The 17,217-nt window shown below is 35.4% G+C and overlaps 3 protein-coding genes, 1 long non-coding RNA gene and 2 other non-coding genes across 50 annotated transcripts; 2 read left to right on the plus strand and 4 right to left on the minus strand.

Annotated features, from left to right (window-relative positions):
• Window positions 1-8,149: 8,149 nt before the first annotated feature.
• Window positions 8,150-10,780, minus strand: LOC117791212. Of its 3 annotated transcripts, XR_004618033.1 has the most exons (6): window positions 10,529-10,780; window positions 10,306-10,446; window positions 10,213-10,245; window positions 10,062-10,148; window positions 9,883-10,005; window positions 8,150-8,568 (listed from the first exon to the last, which is right to left on the minus strand). XR_004618033.1 is itself a non-coding variant. In XM_034630899.1 (5 exons), exons 1-5 carry the CDS (start codon window positions 10,553-10,555, stop codon window positions 9,985-9,987), a joined length of 249 nt encoding a protein of 82 aa, XP_034486790.1. In that variant the 5' UTR covers window positions 10,556-10,780; the 3' UTR covers window positions 9,915-9,984. The 3 variants fall into 3 exon arrangements, 2 of the variants coding, with proteins under 2 accessions (XP_034486790.1, XP_034486791.1); XM_034630899.1 differs by lacking the exon at window positions 8,150-8,568 and having other exon boundaries at window positions 9,915-10,005; window positions 10,366-10,446; XM_034630900.1 differs by lacking the exons at window positions 8,150-8,568; window positions 10,529-10,780 and having other exon boundaries at window positions 9,915-10,005; window positions 10,306-10,312; window positions 10,366-10,433.
• Window positions 10,781-11,279: 499 nt separating this feature from the next.
• Window positions 11,280-13,303, minus strand: LOC117791720 (predicted GPI-anchored protein 23). Of its 43 annotated transcripts, none has more exons than XM_034631565.1 (7): window positions 13,167-13,303; window positions 12,972-13,103; window positions 12,851-12,886; window positions 12,545-12,586; window positions 12,185-12,247; window positions 11,983-12,085; window positions 11,280-11,916 (listed from the first exon to the last, which is right to left on the minus strand). In XM_034631565.1, exons 1-7 carry the CDS (start codon window positions 13,260-13,262, stop codon window positions 11,480-11,482), a joined length of 909 nt encoding a protein of 302 aa, XP_034487456.1. In that variant the 5' UTR covers window positions 13,263-13,303; the 3' UTR covers window positions 11,280-11,479. The 43 variants fall into 43 exon arrangements, with proteins under 43 accessions (XP_034487456.1, XP_034487452.1, XP_034487437.1 ...); XM_034631561.1 differs by having other exon boundaries at window positions 12,185-12,246; window positions 12,478-12,586; XM_034631546.1 differs by having other exon boundaries at window positions 12,185-12,246; window positions 12,313-12,586.
• Window positions 13,304-14,505: 1,202 nt separating this feature from the next.
• Window positions 14,506-15,145, minus strand: LOC117791541. Its single transcript, XR_004618068.1, has 3 exons — window positions 14,969-15,145; window positions 14,619-14,910; window positions 14,506-14,571 (listed from the first exon to the last, which is right to left on the minus strand). It is a non-coding gene; the product is annotated as an uncharacterized LOC117791541 (long non-coding RNA).
• Window positions 15,146-15,265: 120 nt separating this feature from the next.
• Window positions 15,266-15,700, minus strand: LOC117791755. Its single transcript, XM_034631628.1, has 2 exons — window positions 15,495-15,700; window positions 15,266-15,439 (listed from the first exon to the last, which is right to left on the minus strand). The coding sequence occupies exons 1-2, from the start codon at window positions 15,675-15,677 to the stop codon at window positions 15,308-15,310; spliced, it is 315 nt and encodes a 104-aa protein (XP_034487519.1). The 5' UTR covers window positions 15,678-15,700; the 3' UTR covers window positions 15,266-15,307.
• Window positions 15,701-16,773: 1,073 nt separating this feature from the next.
• On the plus strand, window positions 16,774-16,853 carry Trnal-uag. Its single transcript has one exon. It is a non-coding gene; the product is annotated as a tRNA-Leu (tRNA).
• Window positions 16,854-17,070: 217 nt separating this feature from the next.
• Window positions 17,071-17,150, plus strand: Trnal-uag. Its single transcript has one exon. It is a non-coding gene; the product is annotated as a tRNA-Leu (tRNA).
• Window positions 17,151-17,217: the final 67 nt, after the last annotated feature.

Consider the following 17,217-nt stretch of genomic DNA (forward strand, 5'->3'; position numbering starts at 1 on the left):
GGCAGGTTTTTTTGTGCAGCCCTCGACATTGTCAGTTCTTCTTCAAAATGAACCCTTGAACTTGACACGGCAACAAGTCTAAATGTTGTTGCATTGTTTATATCTGTCTCTCTGTCTGGGGCATAAACAATAATAAATGTGCGCCAATGTCAGCTCGAGTGGCAAAAGGCCATGACCAAGAAGGGACTGCAACACAGACTGAGACTCGTTTTGGCCACAATGGACTACAGTGCAGTTTCACTTCAGAACACCAATTTGTTTAATAAATAAAAATGCAGAGTTTAAATAAAATATGAAGAGCACCACTGACAAAAATGTTATAAGGTTAATTAATTAAAAGACATTAATTACAGATAAATTTAAATTGAAGCGCTTGCTTATAAAATGCAGTCAAAATTTGGTTGCCAAAAATTTGTGCCAGTTAATGGCAACTTGGCTTATTCCCACAGTATTCACATTATACTGGTATTATTGTATGAGGGAGTTTCAAGGCCAGGCAAGTGCAACAAAGAGTGCGGCTGCAGATCTCACGGATGGGGCATGCTTCTTATTTTTATACTTTAATGCCTTCGCATATCTGTCGACACCAAAAGGCAACACAGCAACAGCAACAACACAACAACAACAACAACAACGAAAGGCATTGCCACATTCAAGTTGCAACTTCGTGCACGACGTGTAAATATTGTTTCAGGCTTTGGTGGTTGTCCAGAGTGACAGAGGGAGGGGGGAAGAAAGAAAACGAAAACGTTGTTGAGGCGCATTTAGCACTAACAATGTTTGTTCTGGCTAGCAACATCCATCTCAGTTCCCAACTCCAACTCCATCTTCAGCTTTAGCTCCAGCCTCGTTCTGCTGTTTACTTTTGCACGCCGCTTTTATGTTGATCCCGCGACCGGGACAGGCCCCCAGTCCATCCATCCCTCCGCCCCCTTTCCAGTCAGTCATTTAGTCAGTCAGTCAGTTTCAAGGTTTGTGCAGCGGGGCAAGACGACACATCTCGTTCTCGTTCTCATTCTCATTCTCGTTCTCGGCATGCCAATTGTACATTTCAATGTCACTGAGGATCGCGGCAGTTGCAGTTTTCTAGATGGATGTGAAGGCGACTCCAACTGCTGTTTTGGGGTGTTGATTGCACCATGGCATCATGTGTTAATTGTGGCGCGACAGATGCAGTTGCAGATGCTGTCTAGTAGCAAATTGTTAAAAGAAATGAAATAATTATGCTTATTAAATGCGATGATCATAAATCATCTTTATGGCAATTGAAAAGCGCGTTAAATGCGTCTTTGCTTCCTTATTTTTATTCTTTTTTTCAAGTATAATAAATTCTAAAAACTAATTTCCGTAACTGCAGAAGCATTGGCAACCCTTTGAAGTGCCCAGCCAGTGCCACCCTCGGGGCCAAAAAGTAAATTAGTCGACTTTTGTTGTACGATTTTTTTTTTGCTTTGTATTCCATATTTTTTTTTTACTTTTCGTGGCATTTTTAAATTGAATTTTAATTTTGTGTTGGGCTGAAACCTAGACAGCTAATTTAAATTGAGACACATGCAGGCGCCAATAATTAAAAGCGCCCCTTATCCTTTTTGCATACCCTGTAAAGGATTTGAAGAGGAAAGTTGTATCTGATTTGAAGAAGTATTTATTAAAAATTTCTTTTACTTTTATTTTAAGTTTTTGTTTATCCTTCTAGTTTCTTTATTTCAAAATTATAAACCTAATTTTGATTCTTGTTGTTTAAAAATGAAATTTAGTAACATTAATTTAAATAGTTTATTTATTTATTTAGCTAATATCGGACTGTTTTTGTCCGAATATAGCTAAATAAATAAATAAATAAATAAATAATTATTTGTATACTTTTTTATTATTTTATTTTACTCTATGAAAGCAGAAGAAAGTTGTATGCCGAAGTACAGAATATTTGCTGGTCGATCACACTCGTCTACAGCCAGCTTCATCCTGTTCTCGGGCTGCAACTGTTGGCAACCGTTTGACCCTTTGGCCATGATGCAGTACATTTTCCACATGAAATAACCACAAAAAGTGAAATTTTTTACACGAAATATATATATTTTTTTCGTATTGGAAATGGGTTAAATTTAATTGCTTTTGTCATTTTGATTTGCATTTTATGCTGTAAGCAATTTGTCGACCGTTTGGGGGCAACAAAACGTTCCCCAGGGCGTCGTACATCACGCCGCATTGTCATACTGTTCTTGGGCTTCTTTTTTTTTATTTCTTTTGAAAATTTATTTGTATTTTTCCAGTGCCGCGTTTTCTTTGTCGAATAATTAGAAAGTCAACAAAAAAAAAAAGGAACAAAATGTTGCAGTGTTTTGTCGCAAAAGGGTTAAAAGGTCGACGCTGTCAGCGGGCGAGGCCATTAGTTTGGATTTATAATTACTTATATGTTTGATTTATGATTGGAGCGAACCTTGACTTAGGACTTGACTTCTGCCTGACTTTTGTGCTTACTACTTTCGTTATCAATCCCTGATACGCAATTAGCATTCAGAATTGAGCCTTTTATGGTCATGTGCACATTCACATATGATTCATCTTCTCTTATTGTATTCAGAAATGCTAAACAAACAATTCGTTTCATTCAGCAAAAATGAAAAAAAAAAATAGCTGTCTTGTTTATTTGCTTACAATTACGCGTTTAAATATGTGTATTCTTTGGCTGTTTTTGAAATTATTCTGTAATTTATGACTCTTGCCAAATGAACCGCAACTGCTGGGCAACCAAAATAACATGACATACGAAATTGGACTCCATCTTCCAGCACTTCCAATCTTGTTGAAATAAAAACCACATGCTGCTGCTTAGAATAAAAATTTTGAATTTTAAAGTCAGAATATCGTAATGCCACACAGAATCTTATTGGATTGGGGAAGGGGGAAATTGTGTCTCTTTAATAAATCATGCGTCTGCAACTAGATTGAATAAATTGAATTTCTATTTGGATATCGCACAGAACCCTCTCCAATTAAGTGCGTGTCTCCAACTTGATATTATCTCAGCGATCTAAAGTGTTCCAAGTGTCTATTACAAATAAAATGGTAATGTAATGGATTTAAATTAAAATTTTTATTCTATAAACTGAGAAACAAGATAACACATTTACCCATACTGTATTAGTATTATTTTTATTAGTCCCGATTGATTTGAATATCTCTGGTAATAAATATGCATTATCCATATGTTTTAAAAATACTTAAGTTTCTATACATTTTTCGATGAACTGTAAGAGTAACATAGGGACAATGATTTCCCAGTCAAACTTTTCGGATCACTTCCGAGTTACATTAAGGGACAAATTAAAATAAATATATTTTATCAGAATAGCTTTAAAACCCAAAGAGATTATTATAATGAAAGCCCATCATAGTTAACTTCAAAATTAAAAATAAAATGTTGATATAGTGAACAACCTAGACATAGTCATAGGGCCTTACTATATCCAGATTAGACTCTACAATTGATCTATATAAAAATTCATATTGTTATTAAAAATCTCGTTTCTCTGGCTAATTCAAGTATTAACTGAAGACTTGTGATTGGTTTGACTTAACAAGATATTTTCCTGATGACGACTACATCCACACTTACAGTCTGCAAATCCCTCATATCTGAATGTATCTGAGACACAGCAATCGAGCGTGCCGACTATTTTTAAAGACTCAAAGTAAGACTGGGCAGTGCTGGGCTTGACGAGGAAACGTGATCGCTGGACGATAGTGTGCGCACGATTTGCGATTAATCAAGCGAGAGCAACGATACATCCTTGCCGGGAAATCGGTTTTAATCAACGTGCTTTCCCCCCTGCTTGGCCCAGTGCAACAAAGTTGCAATTCAAGACGTTTCGCCAAGGCGAGGACCAGCAACAGAAACAGAAACGGAGACAGAGTCAGAGACAGAGACATGGCCTGGGCAGTACAAATAATTAAATGGCCATTGTGTGTGCAACATGAGCGACAATAGCACGAGTATCTAGCAGATACATAAATGCGACCTAAACATATGGTTGGCACAAGAAACCTCCTGCCTTACTTTAATTTCCAACTCCTTGGCCTGACACACATAGATAGATGCATGAGTCTACCTACTGACACCGACTGCGGCTGCGGCACTGGAACGTTCCGTCCTATGACGTGCAGATACAATTGTATCTCAGAGCTGCAATTCTCTGGCTGCGTATGCTTCAGCGCCCTTTTATGGTGCTCTGTTGCTCCGTTGCTGTTTGCGTTTGCGCAGCAACAACGATCGTTGTGCAATCAGTGGAGCATTAAGTGCGCCGACGACCCAAGCCCAGTCTCAGTCCTAGTCCCAGTCCCAGTCCCAGTCCCAGTCCCAGTCTGAGTCCCAGAGACAGAGACAGAGACGAGGCCCGGGACTGTGCCCCGTTTGTGATCGTTTGGCCCTCGGTCCACGTACATAAGTTGTTCCATTTTTATGCTGTGGCACGTAACGACGGGACGCTGTATATAGCTTTATATATGGGCATGAATATATGTACCTACACACACACACATTTATTTACACTCATACAATTGCATGTGGAATCTGCAACTTGGCGCTGCTCGAGGCATTAAATAAAAGCGAAACTTGTTTGCGATTTTTTGCCTCTCTCGTTTTGTATTTTTATTATTGTTGTTGTTCTTATTGTTGGGGCCTTGAATGGGATCCTGTATGTCAAACTTGAACTTGTGTGTGTGTGATGTGTGTAGTGTATATATGTGTGTGTGTGCGGTATTTCTGCATTTCATGCTTCAAATTATCAACATTTGCAGTGGAAAGAGTGAAATACAAAAATAATGCCTGTGCCTCGCCAGTTGAAATACTTAAGTATCTGCGGTTTCTACAGTCTCTTTCTGTGTGTGAGTGTGAGTTTGTGTGTGTGTGTGTATCTGTAAGTTTGTCTTTGGTGATGATATCATTGCCATTGCCTTATATGTGCGGGCTGACTGCGCAGCTAGTCGGACATTTGGACAGACGCAGTCTGGGGTTTTTCAGCTTTTTTTATTTTATTTACTTTTTGCAGTCACATTATCTCTTTATCAGTTGACAGCAAAGACCTTCATAGGGGTGTCCAATATTAAGTAAATGGATGCTCCCCCAAATCCCATTTAAATGGAGCAACTTGTTTCACTTATTTCACTTTTGAACTTGAAATTTTTGGTCGGTAACCAGTTTTGAGGACCGGTTCCCATTTCCATCCAAATGAAATCAAAACAGATCTGTTCGTCTGCACTTGTTGCGCAAACAGGACACACACACTCACGCGCACACCTCACAAAAGGCCAAAAGGAGCACAAAACGCTAACAGCTACCAAATTATAATAATCAACTGGCAGCACTCGCTGTCGCCTTCAGTATTTTTTTTTTGTTTTTTTTTGTTTTGGGTAGGTGCAGTTGCACATGTGAAACAGGTTGCGCTGAGAGCTTCAGATACATATACAAATACAGATACATACATAGCACCATTTGCACACACTTGACGTTTTTTTCACTTTCTGTTGTTGTTGTTTTTTTTTTTGGGCATTTCATTTTTATGACAACGACAATTTGACAGACAAACCGCGCATGAGAAATGTATTATTATAATTATCGAAACTTTTGTTCATGTCAAGCAACCACCAGTGACATGTGCTGCATTCAACTTGACAACTTCAAATTGGGCATATGTTTATTTATATATGTATATCCAAAAATATATTCATATACTAAGTACATATGTGAGAGCTCCATTAAAAGCATGTTTTTAATTCAAGGACAAACTTTAAATGAAAAGGAGAACTTCATTTTAAGCAATATTTTGCCAAATTTTACTGGCAGAAAATTATGATGCACTTCTTATTTTATATTGAGAAACACGTTAGCTCATTCTAAGCATGGTTGTACAGTAACTTAAATAATAAACTTAATCCCCATTTTTACTTAAAGATACTGTTTACAAATTAAAGCTAATTTCAAATGTGAAAATAGTTGTTGAAAGATTTAATAAAACTTGAAATTTATTGAATTAAATTAGATTTATTTTCAATTTTAAAGAAGCTTACGGACATTTTTAATGAATTTATTTATTGTTTTAGATATACTGTTAAAAAGTAATTTTGTTTAAATTTGAAATAAATTAATGCAGCCGATTTTTGAAATTACAAATATATCCGAAATTAATTAATATAAATATAGTGATATACCTAGTTTAATTCTAAGCATTGTTTTTAAGTTTTTTTTAAGCCGATTTCTATTTCTGTGCTGTTTTTTTACTTGAATCAAAAATATTCATTCAAGCAGATTCTTTCAGAGTTACCAATATAATAAAGATATTGATATTTCAACTGCTCACACAAAAAATGCAAGTATTTATTGCGCTGGGAAAAGTACGCGCTTTCATTATTTTTCTTGCCCCTTTTTACAATATACTTTGATATACAATTTAAATGGATTTTTATTTTTCGTTTATTCTGTGTCATGCTCTATCATCATTAAAACGTCCAAATCGCTTCCTTTATACCAACATTTTTCGGCAACAATTTGCTTATCTTGATTTTTACATCAACAGGCAAACAACAACAACAAGTTGAAAATCACTTGAGCGTATTTCCTTTTGGCCCAGCCCGGTTCACGAATGTTTAATGTTTGTTGTTGTGTGGCTTTTCAGTTGTTCATTCGATGTTGTTGTTGCTTTACTCACACCCCACATTTTCACACTCACTTCATTTAATTTAATTTGTGAATATTTTTCGGTTGCCCAAAAAGATAAAAAAGAAACAACTCCGAAAAACTGATATGCGCCTAATGATGGCGACCCCCTTTGACACCTATTTCCACTCTCGAGTCCATGGTCCTGGGAGTGAGTGTGTGCTCAGGCATTAATTAATTTTAATGAAGCTGTTGTTGTTGTTGTTATTGTTATTGTTGTTATTGTGCGTGCGTGTGAAGTGTCGCTTAGACAAAGTTTTATTGCAGGCTCATTTTGAAGTGACAGTTGACAGCTGAAAATTGTGACGATTAATACTCGGACTGCAGTTTTAGTTTCTTTTCGATTTGAATGAAAGATTCGCCTGGGGAAGTGTCTTTTTTTCTTTTTTTTTTTTGGTCAAGTGTTTGTTCCAAGAAGTTGGCAACGTCGTGGTCGTGGTCGATAAGATAAGACAACCTTTGGCATCTGTTTCCAGGGCTTCCAAGGGGAGTCCAACGTAATCAATAAAAACCAGTTTTCAGTTCCAACATGCGACCAGCAGCATTGTATTCGCATTGCTAAAAATTTCATTATAGGGATTTTTCAGCCCGCTTTTTTTTTTTTTTTTTTTTTTTTTTTTTTTTTTTGGTCATGTATTTTATGTATTTCATTTTGTACATAAGGCAAGTGGTTTGGCAACCCTTTTGGCACACAAACACAGTCAAATTGTCCCTCAAACACACTTACACACACTCACCATTGCATGCAACTTTCGGCTGCACTACAATCACGTTGCTGTTGCATGATGCATGTTGCCAATAGAATGTATCAGCTTAAGAAAAAAAACGCATTTACTGAGCAAATGTTGATGGTTTTCATTATTTATTTAAATTTTTAATTTTACATAATATTAAAGATAAAATCTGTACCCCACATTATAATTAAATTAACTTAACAATATTTCGATATTTAAAAGTAGTATACGATGCAATTCACTTTGATATGCTGATTTATTATAACATTTTTATTTTCTAATAATTTCAATGTTAATTATGACCAAAATCCCAAAAATTATAAGAGATGCTTTATAATATGATAATGTAATATATTTAATATTACCTCTTCTGTATTGATTTCAGGTTAAATGAAGATGTAGAACCAGCCCTTCTTTATAGTATAAAATAAACTTTTTAATCATATTATTTAGCAGTATTTTAATTCTCAATTTTTAATTATCATAAAAATAACACCCAAATCATATGGGCTTCAAATTATTGCAATTGTTGCAGTGAATCACCCTAATTTTGTTTCAACTCTATTTTTAGCTCACATTCGCAAGCTCACTTACACACACACATATATAGTATATCGTATACAATACTTAAGTACATAATATGTATTATGTTTATTCTTATGTACATATGAATGCACACGCATATTCTTTATATATACGATTTCAGTGTTTATGCAATGTTTTTTATTTCTGAGTCTACTTTTTGCATTTACAAGTTATACTGCATTGCTTCAGCTGCTCTGTGTAATGTTATTGTTTATTCCGCTTTGACTGCATTCTGCTGTCCGTCTGGCTGCTTGTCATTTGTATCCTGCTCCTTAGACCTTGACCACTAACATAGAGACGTCTTTGAACCGGTTCCCAATGCGACAACGCGACTTCCACCATTTGTTTGCCACTATTTCGGACGCGATTGCTGGCAAATAGTAGTTGACCGAGTCCAGAGTCAGCAGGTAATTTAATTTAATTTGTTATTTTGTCGTATTTATAGCTAATGTCATTAATTAATAATATATGGGACCATAACACGCCGACGCGATGACTTTTTTTTTCCAGAATGCCACACTCAATATATATACCCTGTAGACAGAAAATAGAAAGTTATTAAATATTAAGTGTGCATTTTTTTGGGCATATGGTATCTGCTAGCCAAACATTTTTACAATTTTATTATTTATAGATTATATCAACAAAATACTCATCATAGTTTCTCAGTCACACGTACTTAAAGTCGTGCTTCGCTTGCCTATGGTTTGTGAATTTTAATTGAAATAATATAATACAAATATGAATACATAAATATCCAGCTCGATTTTGTGGGCGTGTTGCTCAGAAAGGGTTTTTGTTTTTGGTGCCGAAATTAATTAACAAAATTCTTGTAAATTGTTCATAATTACACAGTTTTTGATAACATGCACGATTTGTGGAAAGTCGTGCGTATAAGTTGTAGACTTTCCTGTTGCCAAACAATCGAAATTTGACGCTCAATAAAGCGACTTAATAGCAGCAACAACAACAACGAAAACAGGCATATTTATGCGTATATGTCTGTATATGTAAAATTATATGCATGTATGCCGCTTGTCGTCTAGATTCTTATGGCAACTCACCCTTCAAACTGACCCAGTTTCAGATGCACGAGAACATCTGAAAGAACTGAGAACGGAGCAACTGTCAAAAGCAAAGCCCCAGCAACTACTTGTAGTAAGAAACTTATTAAAAAGAAAGAAACAGCTGTCTTTTAAGCAAAAGACGACACTTGAATACCCTACTATTAATATGGTTTGGTACTTAAATATGTTTTGCATACTTTATTATATTTATATATTGAAACAGTGGAAAATTTTATTAATAATATCTTTATCCTAAATTAAATAAACTTTTTTTTAGTATTTATTAATATTCGTATTACGTTTTCAAGATTTAGAAAAGTGTTGTTAAGAAAAATTCTATAATAACTCCAATTTTTTGAAATTTTTTTTTAACGAATAAATTAACAATTTTCCACAGAAGTTATGCCAATATAATTATTAATTTTTTGAGCACGTGTGTACATCATGTAGCTCGAAAATCTATGGTTAGGGTATACAAATATGCAGTAAAGTTCAAAGATTGCTGATGCTGCTGGTTGTTTTTTGGGTAATTTGAGCCCATAATATTGTGGGGAATCACGTGTTTTGATTTTGATTCACGTATCATTTGACCCCATTTCGTTGTTAGTTTTGTAGATCAACAAGTAAAACAGGAACAGAAAATGGCATCTGTATGAAATTTTAACTTGGAACTTGAGCGTATCTCCCTCAAGTGACCTTGTTTACAGTTCTTAGGTTTCAAAACAAGAGCAGACCCAAGGCTCGATCCACTAATTGATGTTAAGCTTGTTGATAAACTCACTTAATTGAAATGAACAAAACGAACAAAGGAGATCAAGTGCTTAGCTCATAAACGGATGGTAAAAATACGTGCATTTATTTACGAAAAGTATTTCTAGTTCATCTATAGATGGGTGATGCCATTCTGTAATGGAAGCACATAATTAGTAGAGCATTTACTGAAATATAGTTTCAACCTACAGCCAGATCTCCCAGAACAGCATTCATTTCTTTTATGTAGGGAGCAGCCATTTTGACAGCAGTTGCAATTGTTTTGCTGCTAATCGACTGAAAATGATAAATACTTTGGATGATAACTAGAATATTGTTTGAAAAGTCGATCAATACTTACACCCAGTTCACCAATGACTGCAGCTCCCGAAGTCTGTAAGTGAAGACAATTTATTGATTTATAAACTTTCAGCTTAATTAATCCGTAACTTACCGAAAGACTGAAAAAAAATATTGATAAGTTTAAAGCTAAATTTATCAAGGCATAACTCACAGCCAAATCCCCGAGAGCATTTCCCATATCACCCAAAGCATCCCCAATCAGATTACTGGGCTGAGGTTTCACATAATAATACTGAAATTTCAAATGATTATGATGTTCTAAGTTCAAGTTATAAATTAGAAAATAATGTAGATATGGTAATATTTATACTTACAGCTAGTTGACCCAGAGCATTAGACATATCACTTAGCAGGTTTTGAGTAGCAGTTTCCGTCTTCAGATAAGATACTTCAGATAAGTTCCATTAATATTAGATTTAAATCAAGGCTGCAAACCTCCAAAGTTTTGTTAAAGGTTCGGTTCGGCGGTTCGAACCATAGAGGACGACATTGGTTCGGTTCGCGAATTGGTTTATATACACCCTGAACCAAAGGTTTCCTTAGTTTAATTTCATACAAAAAATATTTGTATTGTTACACATTATTCTCTACATTTTGAACTTATATTGGATGATAACTTAAATTTATTTTAAAATTTAAATATGACTTATTTTAATCCGAAGTCTCAAATAATTACGTAATATTAGAAAACCATAAATTCTATTCAATTATTTTGTTTTTTCGAACCGAACCTTTTTTTTAGAAAGCTGTTCGGTTTAGGTTCGGGTTTGCAAAGTAAATAATTTGAAGGGTTCGGTTCATGATCTACTTCAGGCTGATTAAGAACCCGAACCGAACCGGTCCTACAGATTCGGTTCAGAACCGGTTTGCAGCATTGATTGTAATACAATTTATATACAATAGTTATCTTAAGGTTCTTAAATCATACCTCTAATACTCAAATGAATTATAATTCATATTGAATCGTAGGTAGTTATTGATTGATGTACAAATTTCTTATCTTACGGCGATAAGTTTCAAAGCTCAGGGTGACTCAGAAATTTATAAATTTTAAATAATCTGATATTACTTATAATCTAGTTGTTTATTATTGATATGGGAAATTGCGTATGTTTGTGATTTCTATTCAGGCTGACAAAGTTCCTGAAAATAAGTACTTACTAAGTACTACTTACTATGTGCGCAAATGAAAACAATAATAACAATTTTAATGCAATAATCCCTTAATTATTATGTGTTTACGATTAAATATTAGGATATTATCTTTAAAGTAAGTTGCCAATACCATTAAGTAGATTACTGGTAATATTGAGTGCACCATCTACCACACCCGCAGCAACATGTGTTGCAGCACCAGCAACGCCGACAGCAGCACCGGCAGCATCAGTGGCAATGTGTCCAGCATCGGAGGCAATATTGTCGGTCATATTAGAAGCTTCCTTTGCTATAGTTATAGCCACGTTTGAAGCATCGGATGATACAGTTTTGCCAACATTGGAAGCTGCAGAATCCACATTATGGGCAACATTGGAAGCAGAAGACGCCACATTATTAGCCACGTTGGAAGCTGCAGATGCCACATTTTGACCAACATCGGAAGCAGCGGAAGCGACGTTATTGGCAACATTAGAAGCATCTGATGCCACATTTTGGCCAACATTGGAAGCTGCAGAATCCACATTTTGGCCAACATTGGAAGCAGAAGACGCCACATTATTAGCCACGTTGGAAGCTGCAGATGCCACATTTTGACCAACATCGGAAGCAGCGGAAGCGACGTTATGGGCAACATTTGTAGCATCTGATGCCACATTTTGGCCTATATTGGAAGCTGCAGAATCCACATTATGGGCAACATTGGAAGCAGAAGACGCCACATTATTAGCCACGTTGGAAGATGCAGATGCCACACTTTGGCCAACATCAGAGGCAGCGGATGCCACATTATGGGCCACATTGGAAGCTGCAGAATCCACATTATGGGCAACATTGGAAGCTGCAGAATCCACATTATGGGCAACATTGGAAGCAGATGACGCCACATTATTAGCCACGTTGGAAGCTGCAGATGCCACATTTTGACCAACATCGGAAGCAGCGGAAGCGACGTTATGGGCAACATTTGAAGCATCTGATGCCACATTTTGGCCAACATTAGAAGCTGCAGAATCCACATTATGGGCAACATTGGAAGCAGAAGACGCCACATTATTAGCCACGTTGGAAGCTGCAGATGCCACATTTTGACCAACATCGGAAGCAGCGGAAGCGACGTTATGGGCAACATTTGAAGCATCTGATGCCACATTTTGGCCAACATTGGAAGCTGCAGAATCCACATTATGGGCAACATTGGAAGCAGAAGACGCCACATTATTAGCCACGTTGGAAGCTGCAGATGCCACATTTTGACCAACATCGGAAGCAGCGGAAGCGACGTTTTTGGCAACATTAGAAGCATCTGATGCGACATTTTGGCCAACATTGGAAGCTGCAGAATCCACATTATGGGCGACATTGGAAGCAGCAGACGCCACATTATTAGCCACGTTGGAAGCTGCAGATGCCACATTTTGGCCAACATTGGAAGCTTCAGAATCCACATTATGGGCCACATTTGAAGCACCTGAAGCCACATTTTTACCAACAATTACGATTATTGTATCGTTTGCCTAGCACAAATATAAAACGAATATCCAATAATTACTAATAATTAATAACTATGTTCTATGTCGAATATTTAGATTTGAAAGTTACCTCGCCACTGGAAACATCATTTCCTAGATTATCTGCAGACTTTCCGACATCATTGCCAAATTGAGATGCCGCCTGACCCACTGCATTGCCAAAGTTCGAGGCTTCCTGTCCAATCTGATTGCCAAAATTACCCTAAATATAAATATACAACATATTCAATGTTAATCAGGAAATATTTATAGCAGGATAACTTACAAAGGCTTGTCCCAGGTCGCCCAGCAAGTTCCTCGCACTTGCTTTTTGCTGTCCTACAATAGCCACCGCCAACAAAAGAATAACAGTAAATTTCATTACAAAACTTTCAGTTTGATATGTTATTATTTATACAAAATATATTTTCAACTAAAGCTAACTGCAATGTCTACCTGTATTTATAGTGGCATTCGATAAATTTCGCTACTGTTATCTTTAACCATTGTCTAGCACCAGTTATCTAGGGAATTTTCGGGTAGTGCTTAATAAAGGCTACTGTTTATCTATATGAAGACAAATGATCTACCGATTTTGGCAAAAGAAATTACCAATCGTGATTGTTTCCTGTTTACAAAATTAGCCCATTATTACAATGAAAACATAAAAGCTTTCGTTTTTATTTTATATCATTAGTAAATTATTTATGGATGGGAATATTGATTGATTGTAAAAATGCCTTACATTAAGAAGTAGCTGAAATTCACATATTAACTGATTTTCTTACTTGAAATTAAGTTACAATTTGTAAAATTCTAAATTATTTTAACTTATAAACGTTTGCCACTTTTACTACATATATTTTCATGAATAATATAATTAAATAAGCATTAATAGTCTAATAAAATATAGATTCAAGGGTTTCCCCAATTACTGCGTACCAGCCCCATCATTCTGAATGTAGCTGAAAATAGCTGAAACGTGTTTATCATGAAATTGACTAGAATTGTCTGTCTGTGCTGGTTAAATTGTGCGTCATCACACATATCTTCATAACGCTTTCTAATCGAATTTAAAATCGGTTTTTTTTTTTTTTACAAATATCCCTTGACAATTGTCAGTATTTACCTACGTGGCAATTATTTTGTTGGGGGTTGCCCAAGCCTTTATTAAGTTAAATGTGTTTTAGTTTAAAAAATATTTGTATGCCTAATAAAGAAATTAAAGCTATAATATAAATCGCGAAAGCTATAATTATTTGGTATCGATTAATTTGAGCTTATCAAATATAAATGTTAAATTACATGTTTGCTTTGCTTACGAGTACGTGTATTTATCTATGGGTTTCATTAAGTTGAAGTTATCGGTGCTATTATAAATGAACGTCTGAGAATGAACGAAAGTGAATGAACGATCTGCTTCATGTACTTCGACATAAAATTTATGCCATAAATTAAAAAATATATTCTATTTTTAATAATCATAATTATTAAAGTTTTAAGCATGTTTTGCTATATCAAGATGAATTTCTTTAATATTAATAATAATTAATGAAACTATGGTTCTTTGAGCATTTATATGTTGACCAACAATTAGTAAAAGTTTGTGAGGAATTTAGTAGATCATTCTATAACTTTATTTTAGTGAAACAGTTGGACAAAGTTCACGAACAGCTCTCAAAGCATGCTGTCTGTAAATAAACAAGTACAGTAATCAAAATTTACTTTATTTAGTTACCAGACACTTTATACTATTAATGAAATAGATCTTTCCCCTTGAGAGGAAAGCTTTTTCTGCCTTTATTTCTGGAAATATCGTTTTGTTCATTTTTAGGATTGTGATAGTTATTAAATTCAAAATTTAAGTAATATTGAGGGTGCTTTTTGTTACTATGCAAATTCTTCTTGTCGTCTTTAGAATTCTCAATGTCAGGCTTTTTAAAAGACATTCGAACGATGGCATTGTCGGCTGATTGTATTTTGAATACATTTTTTTTGTGGTTTTCTGTAAAAAGATTTTCAAAGTTGGCCTGTTGGGATTAATTATTGGAATATTATCTCACTTTTGAATTTAAAGAACGGACTTACAAATTGTCTTTGCATTCTGCGCTCTATTGAGCTCTCAGCGAGTGCTTTATGATTATAGGTATATAGTAAACACAGCATCAATAGACTTTGTAGCACAATCCGAAACATTCTTCAACCATTGGCAGTAAGTACATTCTTTTTATCTCTGATTTTCGATAATTTGTCTGGAAAATCAATTTGTTGCAGTTAATTATAATTTGTTTTGGTTTAATTCCATTTCATATGGTATTTCTTTCAGTTTCAGAAGGCAGTGGGCTTGTTTTTTTGTATGCAGATCAATGGTCTACAAGTAGTTCCTTTTTATTTATTATTGATATATCTGATATGAATTTCTCAGACCTAAGTCTTGTCTCGCTTCTGTGGAGTGAAATCAAAGTACATCGAATAGGTTTGTCCTGAAGTTCCGTTAATAATTTTGGTATTTGCTGGGTTTTCTTTTGCCTTGTCAGCAACATATTTCCCAAATTTGATCTATAATTGTGTTATTAATTCATGTTAAGGTATTAACGTGTTTTTGTGTACTTACAAACTCGTTTAGTATATGATTGCTTTCCTTGAAGGATATGCTATACTTCTGATTTTTCATTCCTTTGGCCATGTGATGCATTGCTCGCTCCAAATGTTTTATGTCGTATGGATGAACTGCATCTCCATCAATGAATATTAGAAATATAATTAACAAGACTCTTGCCGATGTCAAAGTTGACATTTTGTCATCTGGATGATCACACGCTGTCTGGGGCGAAAGTGTTAATGTCGATTGTGCCAAAGTCTGTCATGGCCCATTGGTAACGGTTTTTGTTGCTTCAAACTGAATATGAAACGTAGAAATGTGTTAAATGTTTTGTGACAGAGTCAATGTGAGGGTCGTAGCTCCCGTTGCGGTTTCCCCGCAATCGCAATCGTAATCGTTGAGCGTTTATTGTGATTTTTATGCAGCTCGCCAGTGTTTTAATAGATTTTTGCATAAAACGCTTCCCAGGGTTACCGTTACACTTTTGCCTAATGTAAACAAGTTATAAAACGATCGTAAATCGCAAAAAAAACGAAACTATAGCGCCATAAAAATGCTATAAAATATGCTACCGTTGGAGGAAAAAAAGGAAACGTTTTTTATGCCTGCGAATTTGCGAAATGCACAAATCGTAAAATAAGCAAAAAACTACGGGGTGTGTGGCCAGACCTTCTCGACCTCAAAGGGCAAAGGCACCCAAAGGTGTAACCGTTTACATCTTTCCCTTTCTCTCCTCAGCTCCCGTCTGACAGCTTTTGCGACCCTCTCATTATCGAAAATCAAAATGCGTTTGTCAATGAATTAGAATCGCTCCAATGGATGTTATTGTTAAAGTTAGTACTTTTGTTGGTTTTTTACTATCAGTATTGTTGAGTAATATTTAGGAAAATGTTAGCGATAAAAGATAAACACTCAAATTATTTTTCATTCAACTTTTCCTATTTCTTTAATTTAGAACATTATCTTTCAAATTTATTATTATTATATTTATTATGTCTTTAATTATTATTATTTATTTATGTACATATTTTTAAGTACAGATTTTTCCCAATATAATAATAAGAAATAATTATTATACACATATTGTAATGCAACTGGCGTCTACGTTCACTACAATTACCATTTACAATTGATATACAGTTTTCTACTACTCTTTTTAGTCTGCTACTTTTTGTAAAAACAGTTCAGCAACACTTCAGTAAATCATCCCCAAAACTATACCAGTATTTTCACATTGCCTCGTTTGCTTTGCTGTTGCTTCAAACCGTGCATTTGACACGAGAAAGCAACAGGCAGCGTGGCCGAGCGGTCTAAGGCGCTGGTTTTAGGCACCAGTCCGAAAGGGCGTGGGTTCGAATCCCACCGCTGTCACATGGTTTTTTTTTTTGCATTTTATGTATAATATTTTTTTTTATACATTTGCAACTTAAATGAAAATATGCCTAAGTTTGTTGACAATTTAATAAAAACTTGGGTCAATTACACACACATTGCAAATAACACTGATAATGATTTATTTTATTAGAATGGTTCTATTTAAAAAATAGCCAGTGAAAGTTGTGTGACTAGAAACAGCTCGGCGCCAAGCGGCAGCGTGGCCGAGCGGTCTAAGGCGCTGGTTTTAGGCACCAGTCCGAAAGGGCGTGGGTTCGAATCCCACCGCTGTCAAAGGGATTTCAACCTTATTTTTTGGTTGTTGCGCGTACTTTTTTTATTTGCATACTGCGACTTTGCC

This window comes from Drosophila innubila (assembly GCF_004354385.1).
Source record: "Drosophila innubila isolate TH190305 chromosome 3R unlocalized genomic scaffold, UK_Dinn_1.0 2_E_3R, whole genome shotgun sequence".
NCBI lineage: Eukaryota > Metazoa > Arthropoda > Insecta > Diptera > Drosophilidae > Drosophila > Drosophila innubila.